A 22,950-nucleotide genomic window follows, 5' to 3' on the forward strand; every position below is an offset into this window, starting at 1 on the left:
TATTTCCCCACAAATGCAATGAGATTGGCAGCATATTTCCCCACAAATGCAATGAGATTGGCAGCACATTTACCACAAATGCAATGAGATTGGCAGCACATTTACCACAAATGCAATGAGATTGGCAGCACATTTCCCACAAATGCAATGAGATTGGCAGCACATTTCACCACAAATGCAATGAGATTGGCAGCACATTTCCCCACAAATGCAATGAGATTGGCAGCACATTTCCCCACAAATGCAATGAGATTGGCAGCAGATTTCCCTACAAATGCAATGAGATTGGCAGCAGATTTTCCTACAAATGCAATGAGATTGGCAGCAGATTTCCCTACAAATGCAATGAGATTGGCAGCATATTCTCCACAAATGCAATGAGATTGGCAGCATATTCCCCACAAATTCAATCTTATTGGCAGCAGATTTCCCCACAAATGCAACCTTATTGGCAGCAGATTTCCCCACTATTGCAATGAGATTGGTAGCAGATTTCCCCACAAATGCAATGAGATTGGCAGCATGTCTGCTCGGTGTGTGTCACTCACCGCATGGCAGCTCCAGCTACACACATACATCCTCTCCTCTCCCATCAGCCTCGGCGGCACGCACGCAGGGCTTCGGGCCAATCAATAGGGGGATGCGAGTGGTGTTGCCGGGCGACACAGAAGCTTTGGGAGCCGAGCGGCTGAGCCAGAAGAGCCGATGCTTAAAGAGCCAGAATTTCCATCACTAGACTGAGTCTTAGTCTAGTGATGGGAATTCCAGCTCTTTAGAAAGCATCGGCTCTTCTGGCTTGACCGCTCGGCTCCCTTTAAAGAGCCGGCTCGTGTTTGGCTCCCAAATGGCTCCTCACTAATTGGACATTTCAAAAACCCGCCAGGACGCCCCGGACAGGTCGGAAAAAGTGGACCTGTCTGGGCAAAAGATGACGCCTGATCACCCTATCATAAGCATTATCCCAGCAGTAATTGATTATTTTATGTGTGACCTACAGTGTAAGCATTGTGTTTATATGCATTCTAGTTGCACTATGTTTGATCTGCTTGCTGTTTGACCTGCTGGGACACGTGTGTGTGTGTGTGTGTGTGTGTGTAGTGTGTAGTGTATATGTGTGTGTTTATATAGCGCCGACATCATAAGCATCGCTGTACAGAGTATATTGTCACCTGACTGTGGCTCAGAGGGGCTCACAATCTAATCCCTACCATAGTCATATGTCTATGTATGTATCGTATAGTGTTTGTATCGTAGTACAGGGTCAATTTCATGGGGAAGCCAAAAAACTTATCTGTATGTTTTGGGATGTGGGAGGAAACCAGAGTACCGGGAGGACACCCATACAGATACAGGGAGAACATACAAACTCCTTGCAGATGGTGACCTGGCTGGGATTCGAACTGGGTATCCAGCACTGCAAGGCGAGAGTGCTAACCACTATCACCTTGCTGCCTATATATATATATATATATATATATATATATATATATCCTGCTTCCTGAAGTGAGAAGTATATGGAGGCTGCCATATTTATTTCCTTTTAAACAATACCAGTTGCCTGGCAGCCCTGCTGATCTATTTGGCTGCAGTAGTGTCTGAATCACACCACAAACAAGTATGCAGCTAATAATGTCAGAAACACCTGATCTGCTGCATGCTTGTTCAGGGTCTATGGCTAAAAGTTTTATGCTGGGTACACGGTGCATTCCCGGGCGCTCAATAATTTCCGACATGTCCGATTCGTGTTTCGATGGATCGTTAGGTCGATTTGGCATACTTTACATGAGAATCGACCTAACAATCATCGAAACGCGATCGGAAATGCTCGGAAATAATCGAGCGGCCGGGAATAGAGCGGGGCATCGAGTGCGGGAACGCACCGTGTGTATCCAGCATTAGAGGCAGAGCATCAGCAGGACAGCCAGGAAACTGGTATTGCTTAAAGGAATACTATCGATGTATGCATTTATTTTTAAATGCTGTATGTTGTAGCACACATTAGGACAAGTACTAGGAGCAATTTGATTCCTCACACAGCTGTTCCTCTCAGCTGTAAAATCCTCCGTCAGTTTTGGCGTCAGTGTTGGATACAAAATGTATCTAATACTGAGCTCCCAGAGGGCTAGACCATGTCTCTGCACAGGGGAGATGCTATCAACTCCTCAGTTTATAGTTTAATTATCACCTTGCTGAAAGAATCTTGTTGATATGGTGGTAAGGGGTTAAAGATTCTAGCAATGTGTGTTTATTTTCTTTGCTTCTCTTTACTGATAAAGATACTAATAATGCTAATTGTAGACAGTGGTCTGCCCCTCTCAGCAGCTTGTAAAGTGGATGCAGCCTGGAGTGAATCGCCTCAAGCAGGCAGCCAGTCTGAGTGTAAACACAGACTCCTGGTATAGCTAGTTATATTCCAGCAATATTCCAGCTCATTTAGTTACCTGTTACCACCTCAGATCAGCCTATTTCTCCTCATGTCTGCTGCATGCTGTGAGTGACACAGTGAAATATATTTGTGAGCTGTGTGACAGAGTAACCAAGCAGCTCAGGGTGACCCAAACTACTATGAGCTGTGTGAGAAATGAATTTTTAAGCAGGGATAGTGAGAGAGAGACCTGGGTGAATAAATAAAGTGCCCCTAGCACTAGTGGTAATGTGTACACTAATATAGAGTATTAAAAAAAAAGTCGTTTCAATCGATAGTACTCCTTTAATAGGAAATAAATATGGCAGCCTCCATGTACCCCTCGCTTCAGGTTCTCTTTAAGCTAAATACTCAGAAGTACTCACCAGAGGAAGATGGATCCAGCGACGTCCTCCCTCACACGAGTTCAGCAATCCATCTTCTGGCGGCAGGTATGCGTGATGTTACACATCGAGTGTGAACGGGAAGTCAAGCGATCGCGGTACTTTGCCCGGAGTCCTCAGGAAGCTTAAAGATCTGATCCACTGCGACAGTCGTTATGTTTACTATGTATGACCAATCCGGATATACAGTAGTAAACTCAGTCCTCAGTTCCCTATTATGTACCTGCATGACTACACAATGTATGACCTATCCTCAAATAGTAATCTCAGTCCCTGGGTCCCAAAAATATACAATGTGTGTCCAATACAGTAAACTTCTGATATAGTAAACTACTTGGCCCCGTCCCTTGAAATTCACTATAAAGGGATTGTAATGTATTTGGAGCCTGCTGTTCAGATGGACAATGTACATTTGGCTCCACCCCTGACCACACTCCACTTCACATGCTGCACGACCACCTGTTTGGGGGGGGGGGGGGGGCGCTAAAATGGCCTTTGTCCCCGGGCGCTAAAAAACCTCTGCTTACACTCCCGCCCAGCATATTATTGCTGCTATGGGGCTCCTGTTTGGGTAACCGGTGCTGAGCGCTGTGCACCAAAACCACCTGCTTTGCCTTCTTTCTCCTGTCTCAAATCTTGTTATTAGAAACCATAATCTAAAGCTGGCCATACATGCATCAATTGTTACTGACAGATTCTTTCACTATGATTGAATCATAATCGCTTTTCCGCCTGTCAGTACTGAGTATGGATGGGGCATATACGGTTCCATACTATAGTAAAGTGGGTGGCGGGCAGGCAGTGATGCACTGTCACTGAGCACCAATAAAAAGCAGGTAAGCAAGGCATGGATGTTGGGGCGGGGGGGGGGTGGGGGGGGGGAGTGAAAACAGTGATGGAAGGAGGGGTACAGAAACTTTGGAAATTTGCATTAGTGAGGCAGTGATCATAGTGCCAGGAGAGAGGTCAGTAAGATGTGTTACCTGACTGAGGGTAATGGTGGTCTGGTAAATGGGGAGGGATTATCAGAGATGGAAGAGGGGCATATTTGAGGGATTAGTAGAGATGGTGGATAAGGTGTGTGTGGGGGGGGGGGGGGGGGAGGTATGAGCCTCGGGATATTAAAGTGGCCATACATCTGTTGACAGCCGATCGACCAACTGTTTTAATATTATCAAATCGGATAAAAATTTTGGGTGGAAATTGGTTGAATGTATCGATCTGAGATGTTTGGAAATCTCGGGCCAATGTGTTTGACAGGTGCGATAATCACGGCGTGCAATAACCACGAATGATAGGCACAACGGAAACCCCGACCGTTGTCCTTCAAAATGTATTATATGCCCCCCGGTGCCTGTACATTACCCGTCACACTGTCCCTCAAATGTGTCCACATTGGCGCTCCATGTGACTACTGGCATATACAACGTGGGGGGGCATGTGTGACGTCATTTGGGCTGGGGCTGCCATGATAATGGGCCTCTAGTTTGTGTTTCCCCCCAGGCCGAAAGGTCCCAGTCTTCCCCTGCCACTCGGACAGTCTTTAGGTCACTCTTCTTATTCTAATACTTGTCACTGGTCCACTTATGATGATCAACCTCACTAAGAAAAGCGCACATAGCGTGATACTGCTAAAAAGTTTTATTAAAATAAAATCGTTCTGCACTGACATGCCCCAAATCGTATATAAGGCGTAGAGTTTTTCAGAACGGGCTCTCAACCATATTTTGGCTGGCTGGCAGGTTTCCGTATCCAGACTCAATCACGTCACCTCCACCGCGCACTCGGTCGGTGCGTGTGTTCCCGTGTAGTGTCGTCACCGCTGCCAGCTAAACTTGCTTTCACATCAAGCTCTGCCCTATCGATTTTGTCACCATGTGACTCATCAGGAGCATCAACAACTGGGGAATGCGTGCGGTCGGACTGTGCCTGCGCCGACTGATGGAACTGCCCAGCTGCCTAAGGCCCGGCGGATCGTTCAGGAACAGCCTTATCAGTCCGCCGACAGTGCGTACACACGCACTACAGTCTGCTGAAAACCCGTGTGCCGACGGACCCGTCGTTGGCTGCTGTCGTGCGTGCGTGTGTGTGTGTACGCACCTTTAGGCTCACTATACACCAGTGGTTCTAGATGTGTGCCTGCTTTCAGGGGCAAAAGGCTACATTTACAGCAGCCATTGCACTCCCTGCACCAGCTGGAAAGCAACAGGTTTGAAAAGTGCCGCCACACGTTATGCCTGTGTTGCATCGGGTACTGTGAAAAGTAGGCTTCTCTTTTACTGTTAATGTGCACATTTAGTGGTAGCGCACTGCAGTGCATTACGATGCCGCAACCTGTTATACCCAATGCTCTCTGTGAACGTTGCATAAGTGGTGCATTGCAGCCGCATTACAAAATGGCAGTGCAACGCACTACTGCATCATGGGAAACCACAGTTGCTCATTTAAAGCTGAATTATTGCAAATACCTTCTGTTTTAATGCGGCAAAATTATAAACAGTAATATAGGTAGTCCCCGACTTACGAACACCCGACTTACAAATGACCTGATCCCGTCGTGATTACGTCATTTCTGTGTGCGGGGAAGTTTGAAGAAGCTTCTTAAAACTCCCCCCTAGTGTCGGCGCGTGTCCCCGCAGTAGTGTGTCCAGCGCTGTCTGTCCTCCGCTCTCCGCCTACAGCTCCCTCTAGCCCTGTACAGACCGCTAGATGACATACAGGAAGTGATGGGATGCTGCTTCTAGCAGTGCTGTACGCAGCTAGAGGGAGGTGGAGGGTAGACAGTGTTAGACTGGGGCTGGAAAGTGAGTCCAGAGGGTACAGAGGCACAAGGGAGGGGGCAAAGCATAGACATGGGGGGTACAAACAGGCAGAGAGCGGGGTCAGAGGCTCAGGGGGTACACAAGGAAGCACAGGGGGTATAGAGGCACAAGGGGTACAAACGGAGGCACAAGGGGTACGAAGAGTGATACATGGGCACAGTGGGTACAAACTGAGGCACAGTGGGTAAAAACGGAGGCACAGTGGGTACAAACAAAGGCACAGAGGCGGGGACATAGAAGGGCACAGAGGGAGAACAAAGTCACTGAAGGGGACTAACAGGCACAGAGGGAGACCGAGAGGCAGAGGGGGACACTGGAGGCAAAGGGGGGCACATAGGAGGCAAAGGGGACAGAGATAGCACAGCGTTCCGACTTAAGAACGGATTCAGGTTAAGAACGAACCTATAGTTCCTATCTCGTTTGTTAACCAGGGACTACCTGTACTTGTTAGGAATAATTCACGCAATGAGCTATTTACTCTTTTTCATTCTCTAGCAGCCGATTGATATGATTATTAGTTATTTTTTAATAAATTAGGTGACTTGACATATGCAGTATGATATGACAGATGACATAAGCGTATTTCCTGTGAATTTGGCGTTATTGTGGAATATGTAACACAGAAGTACAAACCTACATTGCTGCAATAATAAAGTAGCAGCCCCAGGATTCAGGCAGAATGTATTCTGGCAATAGTCTCTGGCAGGATCCTGTAGGTCTCAGGTAATCATTCACGTTAGGAGTCCAGTTTGGCTAAAACAAGGCATTACTGTTAACTCCCTTCGCGTTATGATTCTTTCTGGATTTTAGTGTCTAAAAGCAGTGCAATTTTTTTTGCATGCTTTTAGACCCTAAATCCTGGAAAAAAAATCATGCTGCTTGGGAGTTCTGCAGCAGCCAAGCACTCACTCACCTCCCTGGGATCCAGCGCTACAGTTTTCCCTCCGTCCTCCGGGTGGTGGTGTAACTCTATAGTACGATTTCCGGCTGTCGTCATGATGACAGACTGCGATCTCACCAGGGGAAGCAAAGCCTCGGAGGAGAGGAAGAATGGTGTCCGACGTCGGGATTTCCCGGGAGGTGGGTTAAAACGCTTGCTGCGCGCATTGCCCTCCACAGACCTCCTGGCGGCTACCACGAGTTCACCAGCGCTCCTGGCTTGATTTTTCCACCTCGAGGTGAACTAGTGATTACCGCTAAAGAGGTTAAAGTGACCCAAGCACCATTTTTGGCACCCAGGGCATCTCAATAACACATTTAAAATTGCATGTTAACAATGTGGTTTATTAATAAAAAAAAATATCTTAAATGTTACCTCTTTTTACATTTAAAAGTTTAGCAGAGGCTTCTATTACCCCAATTCCGAGGCCTGCCCGACCACAGAGCAGGCAGATAAGGACTGATTTAATTATTTTATTGCACACATTAGCAAAAAGCAAACAAAGGGGGGGGGTTGGTATACTGTGCGTTCCCGATCACCGATCCGTGTCCCCAGCAGAAAAACCGAATTGCTCTTACTAGAGGCTTCAGTCTTTCTGCACGTAAACATTTCCACGTCCCCCGCTTAGCGAGAAGCACAAGGAGAAAGAAAAACTCAAGGTGGCCATCTTGTTGCCAAATAGTAAAACTACATCTACATTTTTACATTACAATTTACACATATAATAACATTAAAAATTAACTGTTTATTTCCCACACCAAAATATTACCCAAATGGAAAAAAAAGACAAATAGTTACCTAAGGGTCTGAACTTTGTAAATATGCATTTGAAGGGGGTATAGTACAAAAATTTTTTACATTTTAAGCTTGTAAATAGTGATGGACGTGAAACGGAAAAAATGCACATTTATTTTCAAATAAAATATTGGCACCATACATTGTGATAGGGACAAAATTGAAATGGTGTCATAACCGAGACAAACGGGCAAATAAAATAAAATGTTAACCACTTCAGGACTTCACTTCAGGCCTTCACCCCCCCTTAAGGACCAGCGCTGATTTCTAAGATCTCTGCTGGGTGGGCTCTACAGCCCCCAGCACAGATCAAATAACAGGCAGAGTGACCAGATCGCCCCCCTTTTTTCCCCACTAGGGGGATGGTGTCCTGGGGGGGTCTGATCGCTCCTGCATGCGTGTAGGTGGCGGAGGGGGGCACCTCAAAGCCCCCTCCACCGCAGGATTCCCCCTCTCCCTTTTCTCCCTCCCTGCCCTGGAGATCGGAGGCTGCACAGGAACGGATCTGTCCTGTGCAGCCTCTAACAGGCTCCTGCCTGTCATGTGACAGCGATCCCCGGCCGCTGATTGGCCAGGGATCGCTGATCTAGTACAACGCTGCTACTGTTAGCAGCGTTGTAAAAATTTAAACAAAGCGGATTATTTCCGCTTGTGTTTACATTTAGCCTGCCTGCTGCGATCGGCAGCCCGCAGGCTATTCACGGAGCCCCCCGCCATGAATGTGCAGATGTGCGTCGCTGGTCCTGCAGCTACCACTTTGCCGACGCGCGTTATGAGTGCGCGGTCGGCAAGTGGTTAAAATGCATTTATAAAAAAAATAATTCTTAGCAAATTGTACCACCCAAAGAAAGCCTAATTAGTGGCGGAAAAAACAAGATATAGATCAATAAATTGTGATAATTAGTGATAAAGTTATTAGCGAATGAATGGGAGGTGAAAATTGCTCTGATGAATAAGGTGAAAATTCCCAGCGGGCTGAAATGGTTAAAGTGGAAACATCCTGTGGGTTGGAATGCTTGGGCTGGTAACTGATTTGAGTCTTTTAGGCTGGCTTCACACTGCAGCTTGGCGGCATGCACAACGCTGAAAACTGTAGGGTGGTTTTCTAAAGAGACGCGTGTTATTTTAGACTTACATGACTCCGGGCCGATGCAGATCACCGCACAGTAATGTAGGTGTGCGCGCGTGTTAGATAGGGAACTTCTGGCGCAGCGTACCGCAACGTAGGAAGTGTGAACTCCCCCATAGACTTTAATTGGGCGTGGTGCGGTAAACTTACCGCAACACAACGCCCCAGTGTGAAAGCGCCCTTAGGCTTGCTCAGTATGGGGTAGGTATCTGTTGCATTGCTGTCCCAGGATTCTAGGAGGTACTTCTAGTGCACCTGGAAATTTGGACACCGAATGAAACCGTTCGTAGAGTATCAGTAATGTTGCCAGTATTCTACTACTGGGTACTGTATAATGCTGAATAACACTTAAAATATAGTGGATGTGTGTATCGACTACATAGTAGCTGAACCCCAGGCACTCTATCACTTAGCCACATCCATATCCAGAGTTGGGCTATATAGTAGCCGAACTCTGTGTACTGCTTTCTCACACCTTATGCCGATATCAGTGGTTCTGCTATTTAAAGGCCAGACCCTTGGCACCACTTAACCATTTAAGGACCACAGGCTAAGGCCCCATACACACATCAGACCATAGTCTTTTGAAAATGAAAGATCACAGACCAATCTTACCACCCTTCATGTAGTATGAGAGCCATACTCTACCCAGTCTTTTCTATGGAGCTGAACTCCACATCAGAAAAAAATCTTTGCAAGATGCTGCACACACAGATGCTGTACAGACACAAAAGATCAGTATCTGCAAAAGATCTGTTCCTGCCAAAAATCCATTCCTGCAAATTGCAATGATAGTCTATGAGATCTGCAGATCATCATACACACATGGTTTAACTGACATTCATCTGCAGATCAGATCCACCAGGATGGATTTTCAGATCTGCGGATGATTGCTTGATCTGCAGATGAATGTCAGTTAAATCATGTGTGTATGATGATCTGCAGATCTCATAGACTATCATTGCAATTTGCAGGAATGGATTTTTGGCAGGAACAGATCTTTTGCAGATACTGATCTTTTGTGTCTGTACAGCATCCTTGTGTGCAGCATCTTGCAAAGATTTTTTTCTGATGTGGAGTTCAGCTCCATAGAAAAGACTGTGTAGAGTATGGCTCTCGTACTACATGAAGGGTGGTAAGATTGGTCTGTGATCTTTCATTTTCCAAAGACTATAGTCTGATGTGTGTATGAGCCTTTACACAGCCCTAGTGACCAGGCGATTTTTTTACACTTCAGTATTCTGCAGCTTTAAAAGCTCACTGCAGAGCCATACAACTTAGCAGCCAATTAATCTTGGCTCTTTTTCTGCCCACCAACAGAGGTTTCTGTTGGTGGGCTCTGATCGCTGCTGCAGACATTACTTTTTTTTTTTTTTTTACTTTATTTTATGGTCTTTTTTTATTAATAAAAATCATCTTTTTAAAAAATTTTACTCTCTCCCCCCGAGAGCCAATCAGGGAGATAGCCTCTCATAGGCATTAGCCTATGAGAGGGATCGCATTTTGAGCCCATCCAGGGGACCGGCAAGTGACAGGGCTGTCCCCAGTACAGCGCTGCAGTAGATCGCAGCCCTGTACAACAAAAAGAAATGGCTGTTTTCTTTTCAGCTATTGCCGCTGGCATATTGTAGATGGAGCTCTGCTCTGTCAATCGAGCGGATCCCCTGAAAAACACTCCCCCAGGACTTGACGCCAATCGGCGTTACGCGGTCCTGGGGGAGCCACCTTGCGGCCGCTAATCTACATAAGGCGGTCATAAGGTGGTTAGAGGAAACCAGAGCCGTCCTAAAAGAAAGATTTGATGCTTACCTGGGACTTCTTCCAGCCCCATAAGCACCGCTGAGTCCCTCGCCGTCCTCCCGCTGTCTGCCGTTCAGCCGCAATCAGCCCCGGTAACTGGCTAAGTTGTGTCAGTCAGGGTCTTCTGCACAAGTGCGGACCTCCGTGAACTGAGGCATGCAGGAGGATGGCAAAGGACTCAGCGGTGCTTATAGGACTAAAGGAAGCCTCGGGTAAGTATCAAATCTTTCTTTTAGGGCATATCTGCTATACTTTAAAGCAGGGGTCTCAAACTCAATTTACCTGGGGGCCGCAGGAGGCAAAGTCAGGATGAGGCTGGGCCGCATAAGGGATTCCACAAAAAAGTCAATCAGCAGCATCCCCTTCCCCACCACCACCATCCCTTGCACTGATTTTTATTTCAAAAAGAATTCACACTGATGCAAACTATTTTGCCTATTTTACCGTATAGTTCGCTTCAGTGCTCCCATTACAAGTAATCCGCCGTGTCCCCGTCGCAAAACGAGGGCTGCAGAGCCCCCAAATCTGCCCCTCCTGATGTCAATCGCGGCACATCACTGCCTCTCCCCGCCCCTCTCTGTGAAGGAAGAGTGAGAGGGGTGGGCAGAGGCGGCGATGCGCCGTGATTGATGTCAGGAGGGGCAGAGCTGAAGCTGAAAGCTCTGCCCCTTCCAGGAAATGCCAGCGTATTGCCCCCCTGGGCGATTTGGGGGCTCTGCAGCCCTCGTTTAGCGGCGGGGATGCGGCGGATTACTTGGGAGCACTGAAGTGAACTATAAGGAAGCTTTTGCCGGCGCAGGCCACAAAATATTGTATCGAGGGCCGCAAATGGCCCTCGGGCCGCGAGTTTGAGACCCCTGCTTTAAAGGGAACCTAAAGTGAGAGTGATATGGAGGCTGCCCTATTTATTTCCTTTTAAACAATACCTGTTGCCTGACAGCCCTGCTGATCTATTTGGCTGCAGTAGTGTTTGAATAACACCAGAAACAAGCATGTAGCTAATCTTGTCAGATCTGACAATAATGTCAGAAACACCTGATCTGCTGCATGCTTGTTCAGGGTCTATAGCCTATGGCTCGAAAGTATTAGAGGCAGATGATTAGCAGGACAGGGACACTTAAGGGACACTTAAGCCAGAAAAAAAAAATAGTTTTACTCACCTGGGGCTTCTACCAGCCCCCTGCAGCAGTCCTGTGCCCTCGCAGCCACTCACTAATCTTCTGGTTCCCCCCTGCCAGCTAGTTTCGTTTTTGCCGACAGGCCCGGCCACGCGTAGCTTTCTCCGCATTCCCGACCGTAATTAGCGGTATTGCGGGCCGCAACGCGTACAAAAATATGCGTTGCCGCATATTTATGTGTTGGTAATGCGGCAACGCGTATTTTTGTACGCGTTGCGGCCCGCAATACCGCTAATTACAGTCGGCAATGCGGAGAAAGCTACTCATGGCCAGTCCTGTCGGCAAAAACGAAACTAGCTGGCAGCGGGGGACCAGAGGATTAGTGAGTGGCTGCGAGGGCACAGGACTGCTGCAGGGGGCTGGTAGAAACCCCAGGTGAGTAAAACTTTTTTTTTCTGGCTTAAGTGCCCCTTTAAAATGAAACAAATATGGCAGCCTCCATATGCCTCTCGCTTCAGGTGTCCTTTTAAAGGAGTACTATAGCAAAATCAGCTAAAAAAAAGTAAAAATAATAATCATACAGAAAATTAATAAAGGATTAGAAAGAGAAAGGGTTAAATAGGAAGCTTAAAAATAATTCATTTAGAAAGAAAAAAGTCAGATGGCAAATCCTCTTACCAATGGCCCGTAGATGAGCTACGGCTACAGGGGAAGAGAAATCCAGGTTTATCAATGAAGAGGAGAACAAACTTATGAACATTAGATCCATTGTTGGATCATTTAACTGACATCTTCATCTCCCTCGGAAGCTTCATTTAAAAAGCTACTCTCACTACGGTAGCATAGCAGCTGAAGGACCCCGGTCTGCTACATACCGCCACAGCTACGGACACTACAGATAATGGTAGACACCACAGGTCAACAAAAAAAAAAGAAACTTTAGCCTCTACGAAGAGGTGTCTTTCTAATAGCCTGGTAGCTCATCATAGAGGCAGCATTCATATCTAGTTTCATATTGCTTTTCCTACACTAGACAGTAGAAGAATGGCATAGTACAACAAAGGAGTCAGCGTCACACGCGTGGTTCCAAAAAAAAAGTGTCAGAACTGCAATGACACTGGTTACCTGACGTGTGGGTCATGTTTCCACACATGGTTGCAAATACCTGTGTGTGGGCAAGAATTGATGGTTTGACCAAAATTACTATGCTCCTTAACTGGTTGGTGCTTGGGTTACTGTCTGACTCTGGAGCACTGTCTGTGCAAAATAAGACTTAAAGAATGACAAACTGGTTCAAACCAAGAATTAATGACCACACTATTATGTAGCAAAACTTTAGGGCTGATTCACACTACACGATCTTTTTAAGTGCCATTGATTTGAAAAGCTCTTTTTAAAACAATGCTTTGGGGGGTTTTCACATCCCTCCAGTGAGAATACACTCATAACATTACATTAGCAAGAGCTTTTAAAATCACAAAGCGCTTAGGGAAGCTCTTGTAGTGTGAACCATCCCTAACAGTATTCTGCAGTCATCTTTATGCAGCTTCAGGCTGCCGCTAGTATGATATTAGCAGCTGCGTTGAACAGCATATGCAAAACTGCACTTGTAGAGATGTGTACCTGCTACAAACATCTGTTTTATGTAAGACTAGTTAAAAAGCCTGCCCATGAAAAAAAACGGGCGCTAGGCCTCGGTCGCAACCCGCCCTTGCCACAACGCGCGCATGGCTGCAAATTCCTTGCAAGCACGGGAACGACCCGCGGGTGCCTGCCACCACGACGCACAAAACCTGCCATGCACGCCCGTCCGCTTGCGCCCGTCCTCTTCTGTCTGAAGTCTGCCCACATGCCACGTATGCACACAAGGCACAGCTCAGGAACACTGGTGGATGCAGCCACAGGCATTTTATTATATAGGATGTTGTCCTTCTTGATCTTGCGACCCCAGCAATGACACCCTTCCCATGGATTAAGTCAGCACTGAATAGCTGGGTCTCTGTAATATAGCATGATCATGCATCTAACACCCTGTTTGCGTGTATAGCTTTGTCCTTGTGCTATGGTTATGTTGTATTACCTTTATTTGTATTACCTTGTACTACCTCTCTGACACCACTTGTAAACATTGTACTGTATCCATCCCTATTTATTGTCCAGTGCTGCATAATTTGTTTATTATATAAATACAATAAATAATAATAAAGATGCAGTGGCGTAGCTAGATATTTTGGGGCCCATTAGGAAAATTTTCATGGGGCCCTCTGTAGGCACTCTTGAGCAATGCCACCTGCCCCTAGCCTATGGCTATGAGTTATTGGACACTTTACATTCTCATGCAATCTAGTAAAGTCCTTGGGCACTGAGACAAAGTCAGAGTGTAAATGAACACATGTTAATAGTGACTACATCAATTACCATTCGCCCTCCTCTGCTCCAGGGCCCCATAGCAGCTGCTATGGCTATTGCTATGCCCTTGATAAAGAGTGACCATGAGTTCTCTAAACTTCTCAACTGATGATGCAGTTTAAGTGCTTTATACCACAAGAGGGCAGCAAATACCTTTGTTATGCTACAAGTCTCTTCAATTGAACCCTTGATTTTTGACCAGTTGCTCTGCACTTTCCCGTTGAACACAGTTTAGATAAATCACCATTTTTGTATATAGAGGTTCTGTGATTGGTTTGTGGATGATAGGAAGGGCTGAGACTGAACTTCATGTCAGAAAATCAGTGCATCGTGGGCTTGAGTTTTCTAAGGATTCCCTTACACACAAAATTGATACTTGTTGGGTAGGCATGTTCTAGGTAGAAAGTCTCTGCCAATGGTAAACATCTGTAGCTGTGAAACTGTCACCAGCAGCAACAAAGACTCTGGCCCTTATGGCCCGTACTCACGGGCTGCAAATGTTGCCTGTCGCCAGCACATGTGAACGTGTGGGCGACAGGCCGGCGACAGCTCCTCGCCAGGTCCCTCCGCGTACTCACGCGGAAGAGGGACCAGCGGCATGACGGAAGCTGTCGCCGACGTTCCTCCTCCCTCCGCCGGAAGCTCTTCATACCTCAATGGAGGTTGCTGTCGCTAGTCCGCGTACTCACGCGGACTAGCGACAGCTGCGGCGGAGTTGCGGCGGCGACTGTCGCCAGGCGATTGAACTTTTCAATCGCCTGGCGACATCAGCGACGGGCGACAGTTCGGGGTGCGCGCCCGTTGTGGGCTACAGTTCGGGGTGCGCGCGGCCCATACTCACGGGCGACCTGTCGCCGCAACACGCGCGCGCCGCGTGTTGAGGCGACAAAAGTCCCTCGTGAGTATGGGCCATTATATATGTTACGGCCAAAACCAGAAATTGGCCAATTTTAGAATTGGACGGTTGTTTCTAGAACTGGCCGATTTGACGTCGGCCAAAGTCCAAAATGCAAAGTCAGTCGGCCAAAGTCAGAAATTCCCAGCATTTTAGACTTTGGCCGACGTCAAACCGGCCAGTTCTATTCCCGTTTTGGCCGTAACATATTATATTAGCATTTTTATTAGTGATGACATAGCTGTAGGCCGTGTGTGCAAGTGCGCGCGGGGACAGACCTAGCCCGTTTTTAAATGGGCTAATGCTGGATACACACATTGCGTTTTGCCGTGCGATTTGCGGTATTGATTCCATCGATTCGATTATTTCCAACATGTTCGATCGTGTTTCGATGGATACAGCCGTCGATTTTGCCTACTTAATATGCAAAATCGACGGCTGTATCCATCGAAACACAATCGAACATGTTGGAAATATTCGAATCGATGGAATCGATCCCGCGAATCGCGCAGCAAAACGCAACGTGTGTATCCAGCATAAGGTCACTAGTTATCCATAAACTGCCATCCTCCGCTCAAATTCCTCCCCCCACCCCCTTCCATTCTCTGTGTCCACCCCGTGTCACCTGGAGCATTGGGTCGTTCGAGGAGAAAGCAGCCGTTGTGAAGAGTTGAGCGGGGACAGCAGATTTCAGGGACACCAATCCCCCCCTGCTTTGCAGCATACACCAATCCCCCTGCTTCTCAAGCCCCGGGTCCTCGCAGACGAACGGAGAATGAGACACGGAGAACTTAGCAGGGGAAAGCTGAACAGGAGAGTGCAGACGAACGGGGGACAGCGGAACACCAGCAGGACACAAACAACTGACTGAGCTGCGGACAGCAGCTCATCGGAGAGCAGGGGACATAAAGCAGCTGGCATCAGGGCAGCCCAGGGGTCCTTGCGAGTAAAACTGACAGCCGGAAACAGCGCGGGGAGAGGGGACAGAACAGAACTGACAGCCGGAGACAGGGCAGGGAGAGGGGACATTAAGCAGAAAGGTAAGCTTCGGGACTTGTCCGGCCACACTTAGGCCTAGTGCACACCAGAGCGGTTCGGCTGCGGTTTGCGATCCGCTTGCGGGTGCGGATCTGCTAGAGTAATGTATTTCAATGGGGTGGTGCACACCAGAGCGGGAGGCGTTTTGCAGAAACTCATACTCCCGGGCTGCTGCAGATTTTGGATTGCGGATGCGTTTCTGCCTTAATGTTAAGTATAGGAAAAACGCAAACCGCTCTGAAAAACGGCACTTCAGAGCGGTTTGCCAGGCGTTTTTTGTTACAGTAGCTGTTCAGTAACAGCTTTACTGTAACAATACATGAAATCTACTACACCAAAAACGCTTCACAAAACCGCAAAATGCTAGGTGAAACGCTACATAAAAATAAGAAAAAGCGTTTCAAAATCTGCTAGCATTTTGCGGATCTGCTAGCGGTTTTTGGTGTGCACCAGGCCTTAGTTAGTACGCGATCTGGCCAGCCAAAGTCTAAAATTAAGCAGCGTTTTGTGTATTGGCCGCAGAGAGCGGCCACTTCGCATTCTGACCGGCCAGAACCCGAAGTGGCCAGACTTCGGGTTCTGGCCGTAACATATACATAAAGTGGTCTGAAACTCAGCATTTCTTCTTTGCTGTAAAAGATTTAAAGCCTTCAACCTACTAAAGCCTTCAACCTACTAAACACAGCACTTTATTTTGCATTGGAAAGCCCCTTCAGCTTATGATACACATCCGAAGAAGAGACAACATTATCTTTTTGTTTACATTCCTCAGTTGATACAAATAGTTACATGCAGACACAGAAATGCTCAAAGCTGACACGCAGAGACATAAGAAAAATGATCACCAGACAGCTGCTGTATTTTATATTAAAATAAAATGCAATGGCAGCTTTCAGAGCAGTAACTGTACTTTGGGACTTTGTAATTTGTGAACAGGCAATATTACTTTTGCACAAAAGCAAATGTGATAACTGTATGGGTAAAAAAAAAAAGTAGGAAAACACATTTTTATTAAATGTTATGTCAGAATTTTATTCCACTTTAAGATCATATTGGGGATTGCTCAAATGATGAGCAAAGTAGTAGCCATATATCCACACCGCTGTGGTGCAGACATACGGTAATTCAGTTGTTACTGCAGTTTGTGTATGCCTCTGCAATTACACAGCTTTTATTTCATTTATATTTCCACAATGTCTGTTTGTTGACAACCTTTTAAAGGAGAACTGTAGTGAGAGGTATAAGGAGGCTGCCATATTTAATTCCATTTAAGCAACACCAGTTGCCTGGCTATCCTGCGAATCCCCTGCCTCTAATACTTTTAGCCATAGGCCCTGAACAAGCATGCAGCAGATCAGGGGTTTCTGATAGTTTTGACAGATATGACAAGATTAGCTGCATGCTTGTTTCTGATGTGATTCAGACACTTCTTCAGCCAAATAGACCAGCAGGGCTGCCAGGCAACTGGCAATGCTTAAGGCTGCTTTCACAGTGGGACGTTACAGGTGCACGTTAGTGCAGCCTGTAACACTCCCCCAACGCACAGCAATGTAACACAAGTGGGCTGTTCACAGTGCCCACGTTGCGTTACATGTAACGCTGCACATTGTAGTGAAAGTGCAGCATGCTGTGCGTTCCCGCGTTAGACTGTTTGCACATGCTCGTTGGGGGGCGGAGAGGAGGCGGGGAGATGCCGCTACAGTAGCCACGCACATGGCTACTTAATATGCACTGCACTGGCGGCCGCTGATTGGCCGGCGGGACCACGTGATGCGGAGTGTCTCGCTCCGCATCACGTGGTCCCGCCGGCCAATCAGCGCCACTCTGGGAGACCTTATGCGTATAGAGCCGCCTAACGCGGCTCACTCTAACGTCCTCTCCCGCACCACCATGTGTTGCATTAGGGGCACGTTATGCGACCATAACGTCCCCTAAAACGCAACGTCTTAGTGTGTAAGTAGCCTAAAAGAAAATAAATATATCTCTCACTACAGTTCTCTTTTAAAAGAATCCACTCTAGGTGTGCTGGGTTATACAGGCTTGGTAGGAAAAGGCTGCAGCATGTCACTAAGTCACACGTGTATTGCAGAGACATGCTCAGGTCTGTTTGTGGACATTTTGGTACCCTGGGTAATGCACGTTTGTACACCCCCCCCCCCCCCCCATCTTGTCTATAGGAAGGCTGTATTTATTAGTTTTGCCAGCACCAATGACAAATTCATAGTTCAGGTCATACACAGAAAGGATGTTATTTCTTAAAAAAAGTATATAAAAAATGCACAAATTATTACCGAGCAACATACACCTCGGCGGTTCACACTCACTGCACTAACATAACACACCTTTCCAGTAATTGTTATGAGGGAGTGTGTAGCCACTCAAAATGGACCAAATATAACACAATTACAGTTTAATTAACACTTTAATGTTGCCTGCCTTATCATTGTTATGCCATTGAGGCCTCCTTGGTTATGCTAATTTGCAGTACCCATTTAGGTGTTTAAATTACCCTTCACTCCTTTCTTAAAATGGTCTGAAACTCAGCAATTCTTCTTTACTCTGAAAGATTATTTACAGCCGTAATCCAAATACCAGCAATTTTTTTTTTAGCTGAACAGCATTCAAACAGTTACTTAATTCTGCAGTGGAAGCTTGTGATCCAAAAGTTTAGCTTGTGATCAGAGGTGATAACATTGTATCAAAAGAGGAATGTAAACAACGGATAATTAGTTATAGCCAGCAACGGCTGAAACTGAACTACACAAAGCTGACAAGCAGACTGTAACGATCGGTGTCAGCACACAGAGAGAATCTGATAGTTGATGATCTGCAGAATCATCAACAATACAGATGTAACTTGATTATGGATGATCTGCAGAATCACCAATAATGCAAGTATGACTAACCTCTGGACACCTAATGAAGTGTAAGTGTTTGGTGCAACTGTAGGCTATCTCCCGAGGGGTGGGAGACACAGATAACTTAGGCCAGAGACCACCTGAGGAGCAGGTGGCTCTGGGCTGTGCAGGGACTATCTCCTTAAGAGAGGGGATAGAGATATTCTGGCAGCCAGTGATTCCCTGGTAACCTGGTAATCAGACTGTACTGCAGCAAAAGGACTCCTATGGGATAGAGGTCCTTGCAGCTAACTGACACTTGGTGGATTAGTGTCACGGGTAGTACAGACAGACCGAACACTCGAGGGATGAGTGCCAGTCAGAAGGGTCGGGCAGGCCAGGTCGGCAACACACGAGCAGATAAGGTACAAAGACAAGAGGCTGATTCGGTAACCGGGTACAGGCAAGGTTGGCAACTGGTAGGCAGATAGGCAGAGGTACCGAATCAGAAAGCAAGAGAGAGGTCAACGGAGCAAATGGTCATAACAGATATAAAGCACAATCCTAATCTAGGGTGTAAGGTCCTTGGTCTTGACACCCAGGAACTAGTCTGAGGAATAACACAGTATCCTATGCTTGGGTGTGAGGTCCTTGGTCTCAACACCCCGGAACTGGTCTAAGATATAACACAGCAATGACACAGTAATCCTAATCTTGGGTGTGAGATCCTTGGTCTCAACACCCCGGAACTGTTCTAAGATATAACACAGCAATGACACAGTAATCCTAAGCTTGGGTGTGAGGTCCTTGGTCTCAACACCCTGGAACTGGTCTAAAGTATAACACAGCAAATAACAAGAAAGTAATCTGGCTAAGTGTGAATTCCCAGGTCCACCTGGTTCTAACACACTGTAGGATCTGACTGAGGTCTGAGTGCTCACACGTAAGTTTTCACAATGGCAGACAACCAGCAACTGACAGGCAAGATGTATATATACTCCAGCGCTCCTCAGCGCCGCCCCCAGCCACTCAGCCAATCAGGAGTTCCGCTGGAATCAGCTGATCGTCCTGGTCAGCTGATACCTCTCCTGCTGGCATAAAGGTCCTGCCTTCTAGCGCGCGCGCGTAGCTCTCCATCTGTGTGCACTAGAAGGCCAAGGCAAACCAGACGCATGCTGCTGTGCGGAAACCGCCGGTCTGAACGCGGAGACAGCCGCCCCGCCACCAGACTGCGCGGCGGCATCTCCGCTATTCATTACACAGACACAGATGAGAAATTTATCACTGGATAGCTGCTGTATTTATATTAAAATCTATGAACAAAATGCAATGGCAGGTTTCAGAGCAGATAAACTGCACTTTGGGACTTTGTCGTTTGCAAACAGGCAATATTACTTATGCACAAAAGCAAATATGATAACTGTATGGGTAATAAAAAGAAGGTAAACACATTTTCATTTAATGTTATGTCAGAGTTTTATTTCACTTTAATGAAACTAGCAGCTACAAATGACAATCCCATCCCACAAAGCACTGTGGGCTAAGAAAAGCTTTGTAGTGTCCCCTCCTGAAGGTGTCAGTCTAGGCATTTGCCGGTTTTGCCTATGCCTAAAAATGGCCTTGGTCATGTTGCTTTTCTCTGTAGAATTTTTAAATATATGTAGACACTGGACAGCTTCGTAATATTGTGGTATGTTACCGTATGGTGTGAAGCTTTGATGTATATGAATTATTTTGCCTGATTTTATTTGTTGCAGCAAAATAACTCCGCAAAATAGGTGGAACAGAATTATTTTTTTTATGAAATAGTTCATCTCTATGCAGGTGAAATTCGAAAAGTTAGAATTTTCTGCAAAAGTCCATTAATTTCAGTAATTCAACTCGAAGCGGGAACGGAAATCTCCTAAAAAAATATAAAGTTTCACTTACCTAGGGCTTCTTCCAGCCCCCTGCAGCCGACCAGTGCCCGCACAGCCAATCACTGATACTCCGGTCCCCGCCCCGGCTCACTTTCACTTTGCACAGTTGGAGTGCTCTACACCTGTACAGCCCTGGCCACGCTAGTCCTCAGTCACGCTCCTGTGGCCAAGAGCGTACTGCGCAGACGCAGTAGAGATTTTCTCGTACTGCGTCTGCGCAGGATACTCCTGGCTACGTGAACACATACGAGGATATGCATGGCCATGGTGCAATGGAGGTCGACTTAGAAGTCGGCTTCCACTGCGTGAAGATAAGTGAGCCGCTGCAGGGAAACGGAGAATCGGTCCAGGACGGCGTGGGCATAGGTCGGCTGAAGGGGGCTGGCAACTATTTATTTTTTTAGGAGATTTCAGTTCCGCTTTAAAAGTTGAAACTAATATATAAAATATGAACCCTTTGCAGGTGTTTTGGATTAATTAGCTGGTTAAAGTCTGACACTTTTGAGCCTAGAATATTAAACATTTTGAAAATATTCGAATGGTCTGAGATATTGATTTTTATGATCTCATAAGCTGTAAGCCATAATCATCAATATTTTAAAAAAAATAAAGGCTTGAAATATCTCGCTTTGCATGCAATGAGTGTATTTCATATATTAGTTTCACCTTTTAAGATGAATTACTGAAATATATGGACCATAGAAGCCCTGGGTAAGGTCAACTCTTTTCCCCCCTACCCCCCTACAGTAGTCCTTTTAAAGACAAGATTGGCAATTTCAAGAACTATTATATGAAAATTATTTCCATGTGTAACGTGTGTGTATTTATCAGGTATATTGCTTATAACTTTCCTCAAAGGCATGTTGTCATCCTGTGTAAGAACTCTGAATGAACGGAACTTAAAGAAGAAGAATCGGCTATGGGCAGAACACTTGCAGAATGGTAATAGTAAATCACTTTTGATGCCTCTTTTTCTATTTCTAAGAAAAATGTATGCTCAGTGTTTAAATCCTTTTTGTACATCAAGATGAAATCCTACCCAGGTAGATTTATGCATAGTCAAAGACACTGGCCTCATTTCTGGTAGCTATGAGAAGTGAATATTTTTTTGTAGGTACGTTTTTTTTCTAGCAATTCTGAAAGATTTTTCTCCATTTCCGAACATGAGGTAAATGCATACAGTGAGGGTAAACATGAGGTATTTCAGCGGTAAGCATACAGTAAATAAATAATAGTAGTCTTTAATTGTCTTCCATAAGTTAGGATAGTCTTCTGAAATTTTTTTTTGAGGGGGGGGGGGGGGAGGGGAGGTGTATTTGATTATGTAGCAACCTATGAAAAGTATATTTATAGGCATCCCTTATAAAAAAAATCCAGTAAATATTTGGAGTGTTATTTCTACTATTTTCTATTACTCAACCTGAATAGGAACAACACTAAAACAGCAAAAGGAACTCCACTAAAAACTGCAAAATGCATACAAAATTGACTTTACCTCCAGGTACAGACAGGGCTTAAACTGATCTGTAAATTATGTGCTAACATGCTCCCTAATTTCCATGAGAATAGCTATTTTCGGCAAATTACCTCGTGAATTACCTCATAATTTCCCTCATGAGGTAAAACATGACTAAAACCTACCGGAATTGCTAAATGTCATTACCTCATTAAGTAAGTTACCTCACATGAGGTAATTTATCTGATAACCCTACCAAAATTGAGGCCACTGTGTTACTTCACGTTATTATCGCGCGCCATACCTGACTGACTCTAGTTGTTGGCACTTTACCGTCACTGACCTGAAGAAGCAGGACAGCCCCACAAAATGCGTTAACCTTATGTTTTTGGGGTTTTTGTGCAAATAAAATAGAAACATTCCACCTTATATGCCTGGTGTGTATCTTCAGAGGGAGGTAAGCCAACAATACCTCTCCTTTTATATTGCTTTTTATTATTTTATACATTTTGGGCACCTCCACCCGACGTTTTAAACAGACATTATCATGCCGTGGTCCTGCCTCTCCTTGGGCGATATGTGTAAAACTGGAAAAATGTAAAATTGCCATGCGCACGCAGCACACAGCAACTTTACCAGTGTTTACACAAGTAGCATAGCATGCCTTGCACACATAGCACAACTCACGTTATGTACACTACGCTTGCATTACTTTTGTGTTGTGCTACATGAGTTATGTGTGTTATAGAAGCAACACTAGCATCGTGTTTATAATGTGAGTTGCGTGCACAAGGCTACTTGCATAACCACTGGTAAAACTGACATATGCTGCCCACAGCAATTTTACACCTGCTTTGTGAATATGGGCCTTTGTTGCTTAAAGAGACTGTACAGGGACAAAAAAACTGATCTTCTTTTCAGAGAAAGTTATAATTATCTCCTGTGGATTCCGGCTCTTAGCCCTGCCCCCTTTCTGAGACTTGC

At 45.9% G+C, this 22,950-nt stretch overlaps 1 protein-coding gene across 6 annotated transcripts in view; it reads left to right on the forward strand.

Annotated features, from left to right (window-relative positions):
* STPG1 (sperm tail PG-rich repeat containing 1) overlaps positions 1-22,950 on the forward strand; it is a 127,947-nt gene that overhangs the window by 12,360 nt on the left and 92,637 nt on the right. For 5 of the 6 annotated variants that reach the window (XM_068268986.1, XM_068268987.1, XM_068268984.1 and 2 more), the window contains exon 2: positions 21,369-21,452. In XM_068268986.1, coding sequence (XP_068125087.1) covers positions 21,371-21,452 — 82 coding nt within the window. In that variant the 5' untranslated portion in view covers positions 21,369-21,370. Of the gene's footprint in view, positions 1-21,341; positions 21,453-22,950 lie in introns of all 6 variants that reach the window. The other variant, XM_068268985.1, reaches the window with a different exon arrangement.

The sequence above is a fragment of the Hyperolius riggenbachi genome, chromosome 2 (genome assembly GCF_040937935.1).
Source record: "Hyperolius riggenbachi isolate aHypRig1 chromosome 2, aHypRig1.pri, whole genome shotgun sequence".
Classification (NCBI taxonomy): Eukaryota; Metazoa; Chordata; class Amphibia; order Anura; family Hyperoliidae; genus Hyperolius; species Hyperolius riggenbachi.